Here is a 14,589-nt window from a genome sequence, read left to right on the forward strand (position 1 = left end):
GTACATGGTATTTGTTACAGCATTTTTAAGGGACCATGTTCTTTCTTTTTCCATGGCTTCTTTCACTTATATTAATCCACAAAGAAGATTTTAAATTCACTTACAAAATGAATGGAATTTTTCCCAAAGTCCTGTGCAACAGAAAAATATAGCTTAGTTGCAGGAATCATCAGGGAGAAAAGGTTCTGTCCTGGTTCTGCTGCCTAGGTCTCTGCTGGAAACTGGACTACCGTGATGAAGCATCCTTGTCGTTCATTGTCTTGTTTCTCTCTTCTTTGTGACATCAATCTGATTTCTTTTTCACTGTTCTATGTTTTGCTTTTTGTCTTCCCTCCCCTGCTTTTTTGTCATGGTTAATACATTAAACTATGAGACTATAGAATGGAAATACTGCAAAGTTTGGAGTTTTTGCAGGGGGAGACCTAGGCAAAGTGGAGATAGATAACCTGGTGGGGTACAGATGAGGCAAAATGGACAACTGTTTTGTAGTTGCCCAATCTTATACAAATTGAGTTCAGCAATATTTTTGTTGCATAGGCAAATAGTCCTTCTGTGCTAGCTAGAGTTAACGTAAACAACACATTTAAATGTCTAATACTCCATTTTCACGTTGGCCTTTGCAGGTCAGTCAAATTCAAATACTTCTTTTCTGTTTCACTGTCCTTCCATGCCAGGTTTTTACTCTCAGTCTGTCTATGTTATTCTGTGCCTCTATGTCAAACAAAGTGCTGTTCAAAACTGTGTTGCCTTCTACCCAGCATGGTGCTTATCCTTCTGAAAAAAACACAACTGGGATGAGCAGTCACTGCCCCAGACTCTTCAACTGGGATGAAACAAGTGAAATTAGGTGGCATGAGAGGATTTTACTCAAGAAAAAGATAGCATTTGAGCCCTGCTTGAACTTAAGATGTCTGAATAGTGCTGCTTGAGTAAGCATAATGTGGATAGCTATAAGTAAAGTACAGTTTCACCTTGCACAAGGACGCGAGCAAATTCCATTGAAGAAGAATTTTCGTGCGTGCTTTCCTTTGCATGATCACCAGCAGCCAATTCGGTAAATTTTGTACTGTTGGAGTTACTCTTCCACTTAAGAAAATCCTGATGAAGTCAAAAGGGTGTGACTACAAAGGCAAGAACAGTGCCGGCGAGGTAAAAGAAGCTGCCAGTGCAAGACAGTGAAGAATCTGGCCCTGGTTTATGTATGACAACTTGGGGTTTATATAGCTTTTTTGTGTTTGTTTTTATTTTACTCTGGGCTGTCTAAGTATTTCACAGGCAGTTAACTCCCACAGAATGTTTGTGAGTCTTTATTTGGTGTATTTTACGAAGAGTCAGACCGAGGAGCTGAAAAGTTGAATAATTTGTCTAAAATCCCCCTCTCTCGATATCTGTGTTAGTCTATAATGAAATCCCAGTCCGATTCAGAGTCCTATGCTCCTGTGTGTGTCCTCTGTTATCACCCTGCCGATCTGATTTCGCCGGCTACAAGCTTCTCTGTCTTTTCTGTATCGAGTTCCACGGGTACAGCTGCCTTGGAACGCATCTGGGTTCGGTTCGGTCGTACCGTGCGGTGATAAGCGTTCCATGCAAGTTGATCAGAAAATATGTGGCTGGTAAACACCAGATTCCACCTTTCCTGAATGATTAGCTGGCTTTTTGAAGTCCTGATGATTTTAATTTGGCTTGGAGTCAGTGAGTAAGAGTATGCAAAGCCTTAGCCAAAGTGCCTATTTATTTATTTAAATTTTATCAGCACCTATTTCTTCAAAGAAGAGTACCTATCTCTTTGTCTAAGCGCTTTTTAATAAACGTATAAATATATGAATGTATAACTACCAAGTAAATCAGCTTAAATTTTCTCCGTTGTCTTGTAGATGACAGCAGTTAGTAGAAACAGTGTTTTTCCTTGGTGAACAGGGTTTATAGAGTATTCCTGAGTTGTAGGAGTGATATTGCGTGTCTGGTTTCATTCTTTAGTTTTCATTTCAGATTTTTAAAAAAAGTTACGTGGCTTGTTTTCCCTGTGTTTGTTCTGTCTATTTTCATAAACAAGTTTGGTTTTATTCGCCAAGAAAGGATATGAATAGATTAATGATTTGTTTAAAATGTGAATGGAATTTTTCTAGACACAAATCGCTTGCTCTATCTGTTCGTCTTCTGGACTTGGCTGTTTAAAACTTGTCAAGGAAGAATAAATTTTTCCTTTTTCCCTCCCAGGTTCTCTGGAGGAGAAAGATTGTCCGTGTTTGTGGTTGTTTCAGATATTTGCAAAATTAATGTTAAAATTCGGATACCACAGTAATATAAATTCTTAAAACCCTCTGTTTTTCTATTGTAGTTCTTTCTTGTGAGAGACACATTTAATGAAGATGCTTTTTTGTTTTCTTTCTTAAGGAGTGGTTACATAATCTAGTGCTATGCTAAAAAAAACTTTACTTATTCAGGGCACCAGAGATGTTCTACGCTGTGGCACCCCAATTCTAATTATTACATTGAACTGTATATGATTAATTAATTAATGGCATTTTTAAGCAAGCTGTCCTTAACTGTGACATACTGTGGTATACAAAAGATTGCGATTAAAATTATATTTGTAATTAATCCTTAAATATTCGGATTAAATGGGATAGGACTAAGTACCCTGGAAAATCAACATGTGCACAAGCATACCTTTGCAGGTGAAATACCGCGTCTACTGTATATTAAATGACTATATATCGTGCTATGCAATATTACTAATATTTTAAAATTTTTCCACAAGCACTTTTATCAGCTATATACCGAACAGTATTGGAAATCGCTTGCAAAGGAAAATCATAGTATAAGCTGGGTGCTCTTAACATACGAGCTTTTGAAAACAGCAAATAACTTCTTAGAGGTTTCTGTGCATACAATTTTTAAACTTAGATGTAATTACGCTGCTGTTGTTGGCTGAGTTACTTTCCATTCAAATGCCATGTACTTACTTGAACCGGAAGCAAAGGAGCGGGCGCCTTTCCCCTGGTGCCGGGTCCCTGGTGTCAAAAACAAGTCGACAGCGATCTTGGCAGTGTGCAATTCTCCCACCAGCGCAGGCAAAGGGATCAGCTCAGCTGTCCTGCTTCACTGCGGGTTTTGTCATTAACAGGGGCCCAGGCCGCTTGGAGATCTTGGCCATCAGGATGTTTTGCTTTAAGGAGTTGCACAGGCAAAGCGCATGTTTGAAAGTTTCCTCACAGGACTTTGAATTTGTTTCCAAGTTTATTGGAGTTTCTTCTTGGAAACAGACATTTGCAAACTATTTTTGTTATTTTGGAAGTTGTCCTCATAATACCTTTTATTCTTTTCTTTCCTGAAATCAACAGCTCCAGGTTTTTAGATTTTTTTTTTCTCCTTACAAGTACGTACACCAGAATTCTGGCTTGGGTTAAAGTTCCTCTGTTGTGGCAATATCTTTTTCAATAGTATTCCACGTGTATTCAGGTTCTTATTTACATAAGAACAAAAACATTTTCTTAATTACTTTGTTTTCTCACATAAATTCTCTTTTTTAACTTCACTGCTCCTACACATGGACTAAAATACTGAACTTGTAGACTCATACCCAAATCTCTTTCTTGAGTCAATACCATTAATTTATAAGCCAGTTAAGTATTTGAGGGCATTGCATTTGTCAATATTGACTTTTCCCTGCTATTGTGTTTCTTATTCTCTTAGGTTAGTAACGTGTATCTGTATCTCCTCTGGTCTAGACTTACCTGCACATTTTCGTGTTGTTTGCAGGTTTGTCACATTCCTCATAGCTCCTTTTTCTGATGGCTAACACATACATAGCTACCACATATGCCATAACGATGTGGTTCCCACCAGTTCCTACCTAATCTCTGTTTTCTGCCCAGGTTCTTGAAAAATTTTTGTCCCTTGTAGCACAGCTGTTCAGTTACGCCAGATACCTTTCTGGATGTCCATATAAACCATTTTCTTCTGATGCATTAAGAATTGTATCAGATCTGTGAGGTACAATTTACTTTTGCTAAAACTGTAGAGAACAAATTCTACCTGTGATCTGTGTGTCTTCTACTTGTGTTTTAATGACTGTTTTAACTAAATTGCTGTCTTATCTCAAAACATATATGCTAGTCTAAAAGTTCCCTGAATTAATCCCACAAGGCTTTTCACAATTCAAGTGCAATATTTGCTACCATGCAGTCCTTAAATAAAGTCGTTAGTATGAGAATATTTTCTTCAAGGTTCAATCAGCTTATTCTTGAATTTTTTCTGATATTTTTGACTGTGTATATCCTCTGTGGCTTACTGACTTAACGCCTTTTTAATTTTTCTGTTGTTTTTTCCTTCTCCCTTCCTCACTTTTGGGTACCTATGTCCCTGGTGGCATCTCGTCTTTTTTTATGTAGAAAGAATAGGTTCAGGGTAAGTATCTTTCTAATATGTAGTTGGCAAAAACTGATGCAAGAAATTGTTTATCTTTTCAGCAACACCCTCATTTTCTTTAATTACATCTTCACCTCCTCTAATCCAAAAGACCTACTTATTCTCCCTTAACCGTCATGGTGGTTATTGCGTGGTTTTTACCCACAGCTGTTTACTTCAGAGCCCATTTTAGGCCTCTTTGTTTCTTTCTTACACAATGAATCTTATAATCTGCTTTGTTGGCTTCACAAACTTTGTATTTCCATATTCTGCATAACTTTGCATTGGATTCCTATAGGTGGAATGGCTGTAGGGCACTCTAAAATTGTACAATAGGTGTATAAACTGAAAAAGTGCTATGCTAGTTTGAAGAGGACATATTTCATTTTCAGGATACAAAATTCATCTTAGGACTTGAAATGCCTATGTTTCCCCCTTGCTTGTAGACTCTAACATTTGTTTTTTTAATTTCTTATGTTAATATGTTGGTTTCTGCTGATTTAACAGGTTTTAGATGCAGGAAGAGTGAAAGAATATGGTGAACCTTACATTTTGCTGCAAGAACAAGACGGCTTGCTTTACAAAATGGTGCAACAAGTGGGCAAGACTGAAGCGGCTTCTCTGATTGAAACAGCAAAACGGGTAATTTTAGAAGAAGGGATAATTAAGTTTGCAGTTTGTTTATCTCAAGTTATCATATTCAGTGTTATAGTAAGCCTTCCACTAAAGAATCTGTCAGCTTTGCAAGGCAAAGCCATCATTTTCAGTGCTTTTTTTAGTGGGATATACACAGACTTCCAAATGATAAGTGTATTTATATACCCCGAGTTGAAAGACTGTTTGGATTTCTTGCATCCTTCTGTATGTACACAAAACGGTAAGTGTAAATAATATATGACATACTCACCTGTGCTGGGCATTGATCTTCGAAAAATGTGCTGTAAAAACACGTTAGGGCTGCAGAGTCCAGCATTCATCTGTTATTTCTATATTTTTAAAAGGGCCCCTCACATTTTCGTTTGAGGTTCAGTACCTGTGCATTATATTATGGTCTCTGGGGGGTGTGATCACATTCTTATTTTTGTGCTTTCTCTTACTTCGTTCTTGTACCCTTGCTCTGTTCTGCACATGGGATGAGCAGGGCTCCATTAAGAAATAGCTGTTGAATGTTTTGTTGCCTCCTAAAAGGCTCTGTGCCCAATTTACTGCTTACTATTCAAATCCTACTCTGAGTACAGAATTATTAATGTAATCGTGAGCATTCCTCTGGCAATCAACGTGTTTAAGAAACATCAATGGATGAATTTTCATAATATGACTCTGAGGTGAAACTATATCATCTCCACTTTTCAGACGGAAAGCTGAAGCAGAGATAAGAAGATAAAAAATTGACCTGTGATTGAGGAACTCATTTTGACTAGCTTTTGGCTTGATTTCTTTTTTCTTGATAGTTTACCACACAGGATGTCCAGAGCAAGGTTTTATTTCTCTCAGTGCCAATGAAGTTTCGGCACCACTTCAGCTGAGACTGGCGGTACGCAGTTTGTCAGCAACTTGCTTCATAGTCATGTAACTTTACTTTCGGCGTGCAAGTAAGGCACTGGTATTAGTCATGTAGTGACCTAAGAGAGCCTTTTCAAGACAAGAGGCAAAGGTCTTATCTCTAGCCTTTATGCTTTCCTCTCCTCAAGTTGCTGGATGTGTGGAGCAGAGCTAGGGGAACACAAACTCCAAACTGTTTCCTGGGGAAACAGGAGACCAATAGACAGGAAGCAACACAGAAAGACAGGAAACAAAATGGCAGGTGCCTGGCTATTTGCTAGTAAAAATAGATGCCTTTCCAGCAAGTTGGAAAAAATGAAAAATTGTGCTGTCATGGAGGCTGCATACTCATGTCTGCTATTTTATTGGACTTTTTGCAGATTAGGGAAGAGATTTCTGGGTCTGTTCATATTCTTAGAATTTTTTTAGAGCTGCTGAAACCTCTTTTTTTTTTTTTTAAAAAAAAAAAAAAAAAAAAAAGAGTTTTTCAAGCGAAGCTTTGTAGCCAAGAGCGTACACTGTAAATTCATGTGTGGCACTACTTGCAGAACTGAGGAAACAGCTTTGTCCTTAACTAGACTATGCAATGAGTCCCGCTGTCCTTCACCGTTGCTGCAACGTAGCTTCTTATATTTTATTACTAGAGAGGAATGGGTTAGCCATGTTTTTTATGGTATGTGTACGACAATCTGGAGGTTACATAAATGATGTTTAAAAGGATAGCTTCAAATTCATATGACTAGTGTTTGTCTGTAAAGTGAAGGCTAGCTTCCTAAGGCTTGATCCTTGGAATGGCAAGAGGTGAGGCTGTCCAGCTGTCATCTGTAGAGATTTAGCCATGTCATGCTGTCTCTCCTTCTTTCCCTGCAGTCCTCCCCAATTGCACAATTGCGTTCAAAGATAACTCAAAATATATAAAAATAATTGCCTGATGTTACTTGCCCATATAGTCATCTGCAGTTACCACATCAATGTTATGTGATTTTGTACAGGAAGGGAAGAGATCCAGGAACCAGTCTGCTGAAATGTGGTTTGATGAAGTTTGCTAACTCCCAGGCTAGAAGGCAGATACAAGCTTTAGCATCTGCCAAGAATGCAAAGCATGGTGCTTATCCCTGCTCAGCCCAAAAATATGGGAATCGAGAGACTATATCTCCAGTCAGCAGCTACCCAGAAGCACAGTTACACTTCTTTCTGTTTGAAGGACTTGGACATTAATTCAAGGTTTTTGTTATTGCTGTCCCTTGTGCTTCATGCATACTTTCAGAGAAGTTGCTTAGTCAGAAGAGCTGATTCCAACGGCTTTTCTTTTTACACTAGTAAGTCTGTTACATGTATTGCTGTTGGTCTCACATTCCTACTGTGGTTACTAAGAACTGTTTTTATGAAGAACAGCTTTTTTCTGTTGTTGAAAAAACAGCATGCTGCACATAAAAAGAAATGGTAATATGACATATATACATACTTTTCAAAAGCGTTACAGTGGGTTGCTAAGTGAAATGGTTTGGAATGTGGCCATGCTTTGGCAATGATTATTTGATTTATTGCATTTTGGACCTGAATCTTGTGCAGAATAAACTTGTACCAAGAGCTTCTTTCAGTAAGGTGAGACTTTAAATGCATTTTCTGGAACAGTATAAATTCTGCACATATCCTTTAAGTGCAAATGAAGAGGGACTACACATCTTAAATTGGAAGAGTAACTTGGACATCTTTGAAGAAACCTAATTTTCAAAAAAATCTCTTGGGCATCTTAGCTAAGCACTGCAAGATCGAGCTGCTGCTGGAACCTTAGCTCAGGCTTCTGAATTGATCCAGCGTTGCTATTTGTATGTCTCTCTTGGTCACTCAGTATCCCTGTTTTTTGTGCAGATGTCAAAGAAAACGACACAGGCATGGCTCAAATTGGAGACCGCTGAGTATCTATTAACTAGCCTGTGAGCCTGACTGCAATAGAGTTGTGCTTGTGAGACTGTGTTTTTGTCTTTGCTCAGTTTACAAGAAGCTGTTAGGAGAAAATCCTATGTGAAAGTGAGAAATAGTCATCAAACAGTTAAAAAGGGAAAAAAAAAAAGTGCTCATTTCTTCAGATAAACAAAAGTTGGTGTGTTCTCCATGCTCTTGGCAGCATTGAGAGAGGCTTTTCTGCAAGCTTTGGTGGCATCAGGATAGGGCTGGTTTTCTGTCAATCAGTTTTTGAGTACTTTGAGGGAAAAATAAAGGTTATTTTATTTTAAAGCTATGACAGATGTGTAAATATTAAAATACTAGGTGTTATCTCACCTCAGTGATTACTTTTAAAAAGGTTGCAGCTCTGTTGGCAGTGGAAGAAACTTGTATAAAGACTTGGGCATTTAATATCTTGAGGGATTGGGCTCAGGGGAGGAATTGCAATGAGACAGTTGAAAAGCAGCTGCCATTTCATTACGTCTCTAGTAATGTGCCAAGGTTTTCTATTAACTTTCTATTAAAAAAAAAATTCACATTCAAAAGCTGCATTAAAAGTATGCCAAAGTTTTATGTTTTAAACCAGGAACGGGATGGGAATACACAACTGGGGCTGCCGTCTCCGCAGCGTGTGTGCAGGCAGGCGCCTGATTAACTTTCCTCTGTTGCATCCGATCGTGGCTGGTTACTGAGGAATGCCTCTTAACAGGACTTCCAATTCTTTTGTTGATTCAAATCAGACCTTAATATTCTTTGAAACTTGTAAAGATGTATATATCCTGCGTTAGCACGTGTGCACAAAATATGACAGTGGTACTTACAGGAATGTTTTTATAGAATTACTATTTCTTTTTTATCCTGCGTGTCTTATACATGTATTCATATATATGAAAAGGACATTATTATCAAACAAACTGAACTTTATTGACAACACTCTCAAATATAAATTGGAGAAATGTTTCATAAGCCGTAGTCAAAGCAGTCTGACTATGAGACCTAACTCGTGACACATGTCAGCTTCAGAAAGATAGTGTATTTTCTGTTTTTAAAGATTCAAACAAAACTTTTCACATTCTTCTTTGAAAAAATTGCATTTGAAGTCCTTTTTCACCCAAACACATTTTTAGATAAGAGCACACAAGTCCTGACATTATTTCATTTTGTTATGCGCATCTGTCAAGGAACAGAGATATGATACAGCTACTAAAAACTGATGATTGTGGAACAGTGAAACTTGACAGCATTTCATTTCCTTTATGTTCTGATTATACATTTATCAGGAAACCTGTATCTTTTCTAGTTGAGCTAGAAATTGGTAGAATTCATGAACTCAAAGGCTTGGCAAAGAACTGTCCTATTATTTGGTATCATCTTACATTTTAGAGAAGTTGCTTGGTTGAGTCATTGTTAAAGCTTTTGCTTCTTCTTTCATTATTGTGGTTCACTATCCAGAGATCACATTTCTATAGGCCCTATAACTGCTCTGCAGCACAAATTAAACGCTGGGATATTTCATACATATACCTCGAAGTTTCAATGGTTGTCAATCATAGTTTGTAAAATATAGGGATTACAACCTGATATTAACATCGAAATCCATTGTGTTCATTTTATGTGTGAAAATGAGAAACCCTTGTGCAGACGCAAGATTTCACAGCTTCTTTGTCATCCTGTTTTTAATTTATCTCCATGTTTTGAGCTAGTAAAATGATTTTACTTATCAGTTTAATGTAAAGTGATAAAACATATCTATTTATCTGAATTACCAGAATTTGAGTGGATCTACAGGTTGTGTGGGATTTTTCTCACGCTTTGTTATAATGTAAGATCATGCAGTAATTCTACTAATTTTTCAGTGACACACAGTTACTGAATGCCACTAACCTGAAGTTCCTGTTGGGATTTCTTAAGGACATGTATTTATCTCTACTGTATTTATCTCCAGAAATTTTATTTGTAACTAAAAGGTGTTTGATGCATAATTACTCACAGAATCTGATATTTTTCCTAGGTGTACTTCAGTAAGAATTACCCAGAAGTTGTTCAGAATGGTCAACTTGCCACAGACTCCTCCTTGGATCCTTCCTCAGGATTATGCGTAACTGAAACTGCACTGTGATTCCTAATAACCTTAACTGTTTTCCATAGAATGTAAACCTGAGAATGTCTAAACTCTGTGACGATGTTTGCAAGTGTCAACGGAAGATGAAAGGGAAGGGGCGATTCTTTGCACTGGACATCCTTCCTATTTAATAGTGAGAAGAAAATTTTTTTACTGTCCCTCTTTCTTTAATTTCAGTGCAATATGTTTTCCTTTCCAACAAGTTATGTTTGTGTTGCTAAGGAAATTAGGCAGGCTCAGTTTTTATTTGAAAGTTATGTGGTAGAGATCTCTTTTATTTAAATAGGTGCAGGACACCTAACAGGTCTAGGGTGCGTATTTGGAGCTTATAAAAAAAATTGGAATGTGTCCTTTTCCTCTTTTGGAAATATTTTGAGAGCAAGCGAAACCAAAATTTTTTCAGTGTCACTTTAGCATGACAGCTATGTCTAAACAGCAGATTCGGTAGTGTACAACTTAGTTGTCTAATGTAACTGTCTTTCTACCTGTCATAAGTAGCTATGCAGGTTGGTAGAAAAAGAGTTGAACAAGCCAAAAATACTTTTTCTTCAAGAAGTACTATATACTTTTTTTTTTGATAAATAATGCAAATAATGCTGTTCAAGATGAATGTAAATAGTAGTTTTATTTTGCTAAAATCCAAATGCTGAAAAATCAATCTCAATCTTCTATACTTTAGAAGAAAATTACCACATTTGCACTGAAGAAATATTTAAATAATTTAACATACATTCCTCTTTTTATCCGGGTTATCAAAGAAAAAAAGGTATTAAAATAACTTGAGGAAACGTTTGAATGACATGTCATTATACCTAAATACCGTGTAGTACAAAGTTATCTTCAACACAACACATTGAAATGTATACATTATTTGCATTTATTGTGCCTTAATATTTGTGCCTTCAAGCCAAAGCTATAACTGCAGGGTACACAACAAATTCATTAAATATATGTTAAAAATACATAACCTTAGTATATTTAAGTTTTGCATCAGGGGTTCTGTTGAACTCAAGCTGTTTGAAGTTACCATCCTACCAGAATAGGTAGGAAAGTACAACCTGTAGTTTTGAATGGCTGTTGCTGATAGTGAGAGGAATGCAGTGAGAGAGAGAGGTTCGGTATTCCTAAGTTATGTCCTGATTCAGCAAAGCACTTTAATACAAAGGCACTGTTCCCATGCTTTAAAAAAAAAAAAAAAATCAAGCAAGTGCTATGCTGCTTCAGATTTTTTTCATGTTTGGTGAGATACCTACTCTTTGACATCCAGTAGAAAATAAATGTATTCATCTTACTGTTTAAAGGGCACAGAAGAGACTAAAAGGCAACAGATCTCTTCAAGACATAGAAAATACTGTGCTTTTTAAAAAAACACTGAAGATGCTTGCTATTACCTATGTAACACAAATGTTATTTACCCAGTGTTCACCCAGTGGTCTAAAAGGAAGGCAAACACAAATGTTTCTCATTTCAAGCAGTTCTACAAGCAAATAACTGATTCAAATACAAAATGACTCTCTCCTTGTAGAGAAGTAAATTGAGGCCAAAGCCTGTGCCTCAGCACAAGGGCTCATCTAGAAGGACTTTGTTGTGCTCAGGAGTCAGCGCAGTGGTGAGAGGCAGAATCCTTGTTCCCCTGTTGCAGCATCTTCCCTTCGGTGAGGCTTGCTGTCCTGCTGTGAGATCCTGGGGGTGGACCTCTTACAACCTGCTGTGCCACCAGCCAGCTTCCCTTGCTGGGTGGGGAGGGAAAAACAAACATCAGGCATCTAGTTTTGCTGGTAACATCCTCTTCTGTCATTAGCAGGAAGTTAAAAAATTAAATGCTCTTGTCTCTAGCTTTCTTTTGGCAAGTTCTGACACTTCTTCTGCAGTGTGTAGCACCTTACACCAGAACAGATCCCGTTGAGATCAGTGGAACCGAGCTTCATGCAGTGATGCACAGCATGAGGCTTGTGCTACATCTGGTGCTTCAATAGCAGACAGTCAGGGACAGCCACCTGTCCCCAAAGCCACGTGGCACAGATTGGCTCATGTAAGCAGTGCTTATGGCTAATCCTTCTTAGAGCACACCAGCAACATCCACTTTTCCGTATCACTTGGCTCTGGGTCTTCTCTGGGCTCGTGCGTTCGACTTATGGACCTAGCACGCAGTTACCATCTAGTGCGTTTTGGTTTGGTTTCCTTTTCAATTCAAATTGTACGAAATAAGGATAGGGCTATTCTGCAGCTCAGTAGAGTGGAGCTTGTATTGCAGAGGTATGAGAAGAGGTAGGGAAGTGTTGTAGTGCATAAAGTCACGTGGGATAATGCTAGGGACTGTGTAGCGTGAAGAAAGTTCAACCTTGCATGGTCTTGTCTGTAACTGTCTTTTTGGAAGGGATCCATGGTGTGAACCATGTCCAAACTCTGCTCAAGGTTTGTCATGGAGAGACCTGGCTGGAGTGGTCCAAAACAGAGCGAGGGTGAGTTGACCAGTAAGGCAGTGTAGACACTTAAGGGAGTCTGATGCTTGAGCTCATTTGCTTACCTTTTTTATTGAGCAGCTTGGACATATCTAAATGGTTACATTTCTAAATAGTTAGTTCTTACAGGAGAATATGTATGATGTATAATACACTGAGACTTTTAAATACTCTAAGAGAACAGTATGTTCTCCTGGCCGTATACCTTGAGGTTTTGGTTTTGTTTTTTTTTTATCAGAACCGAGGAGATACGCATGTGTAAACCAAGGGTATAATTACAGTTTTAGTTCATTTCAGCTCTGAAATGAATCTATGGTAAGTTACATTTCAGAGCAGAGCTCCAAAACGCTGGCTGCTGCAGACTCACTGGTATGAGACCCTGACAGATCTAGCTATCCGTCTATAAGCTAGAATTAATTTGATCCTGTAGCTTTTTGAATGTGCACAAAAATGTTAGGTATCTCTGAAAATGCTGATTGTGCTTCTTCACATGTTTTGGCAGGACATTACTAGCTGTAGGTATCAAATATCAGCATAAGAAAAAACAGATTTTTTACAAAGTCACACTTGAAACCCGTAAATTGCTGAGTAGAACAACTGATAGCGAATCATTCGTGTCTATCATTGGCATTATATCCATCTTTTTAGTCTAAAGTAACAGAAATATTTTAATCAGGAAATTGTGTTTTAGATTCTTTGGGGTTGTTGTCGATTAGTTGTTTTGTTTAGATGACTATTGGTTAAGATTGACTGACCCGTTTAATTTCAGTCGAGTTAAAAAGTGTAATGTACCTGAATGGCAAAACTCAGATTAAGGATGAGAAAGGCCTTCCTTTGGTGAAAGTCTTGGTCTGTTAAATGAACAAATTATCTTTCCAGCAAGGTGTTTTATGTTTCCTTTTAAAGAAAAGTTCAAATAGTTCTAAACTTCCACTTTGAAAATATTCATGCTTTATTTGGAAATAGCAAAGCTGGTTACTATAAGCTACATTCCTTCTTGGGGATCTTGGAAAAAGAACTCAATCTTCTGAGTTATTCAAGCCTTTAAAATATTTCTTCACCATGAGGTGCCTTAAAGTATTCCAGTCTTACTTCTAATAAATATGATTTTATACAGTAATACTGAAAATCTTCAGTTACAGAAGTGCTGTTTGTTTGTTTATAAAACACTAGGAACATCCTCCTCTTCTGATCTCAAGAATTGTTCTCCAGACATTCACTTTGGTATATCTTTGCTCCACCCCTCCTCAAAAGACCACTGGGAGAGTCAAAACCACCACAGTTCTCAAGGATAGGTTATCTCATGTTTTGCTTATTTTAAGGGGAAAATTCTCTATAGTGAACTGAACCAGAGCTCATTTGCCGGATAGGTGTAGTTTTCTGCAATACCATTCGTACTGCCCTTTGGAAGAGGGAGGACCTTCTTCTGACTGATATCAGTAATGCTGATTGTTCAAGTGCTGTTGACAGTTTCTTTTAACCTTCCCAATACCTGTTTAAAATAAGATTGCAGAAAGAACCAGAAGGCAACGAAAGGTCCAAATGGTATAGAAACTTTTCTGAAAATGCTGCTTTTTGTGTTAATCTGACCCTTCGAAATATCTGACTTTAAAGTTTTCCTCGGGGGGGGGGGGGGGGGGAAGTTGAAGTCACTTATTTCCTGTGATGGTGATGAGCATCTGACCCTTTAACAGAAGAATGTGGCTTTCTGTATATGTTTTACATTGTGTAACAGCACACTGCTCTTTCATCATTTTAACTCTGGTTTTGTTTGGGGTTTTTTTTTTTTGCATTTGTGTAATAATTTCAGTTTGTTATTGCTATGGAATGATTTCTTTTGTTGACATTCATGTGACAACTCCTGTCGTATATTAAAAGGTGTTTCTCAGAAGTGTGCAGAAGTCTGTCATCATTGTGAATGTGTGGTTGAAGGCAGAAATGCTGGGCTAAGTCAGGTCGTGCCTGAAATCTCCAAACACCTCTTGGTGGCATCACCAACTCGCAGGGTTGAACATTCTCCATTCGGAGGTGTAACACAGAATAATACATTCCAGCTTGTTTTTACCAGTCATCTGCGGTCTGAGATCTCTCAGATTACATTATCGA

General features: G+C 37.8%; 1 protein-coding gene across 2 annotated transcripts in view; it reads left to right on the forward strand.

Annotated features, from left to right (window-relative positions):
• ABCC4 (ATP binding cassette subfamily C member 4 (PEL blood group)) overlaps positions 1–14,109 on the forward strand; it is a 153,878-nt gene extending 139,769 nt beyond the window's left edge. For both annotated transcript variants that reach the window (XM_087758464.1, XM_087758465.1), the window contains 2 exons: positions 4,918–5,052; positions 9,911–14,109. In XM_087758464.1, coding sequence (XP_087614590.1) covers positions 4,918–5,052; positions 9,911–10,018 — 243 coding nt within the window. In that variant the 3' untranslated portion in view covers positions 10,019–14,109. The remainder of the gene's footprint in view (positions 1–4,917; positions 5,053–9,910) is intronic.
• Positions 14,110–14,589: the final 480 nt, after the last annotated feature.

This window comes from Nipponia nippon, unplaced genomic scaffold (genome assembly GCF_047370975.1).
Source record: "Nipponia nippon isolate SJK-2023a ecotype South Korea unplaced genomic scaffold, ASM4737097v1 scaffold_2, whole genome shotgun sequence".
Classification (NCBI taxonomy): Eukaryota; Metazoa; Chordata; class Aves; order Pelecaniformes; family Threskiornithidae; genus Nipponia; species Nipponia nippon.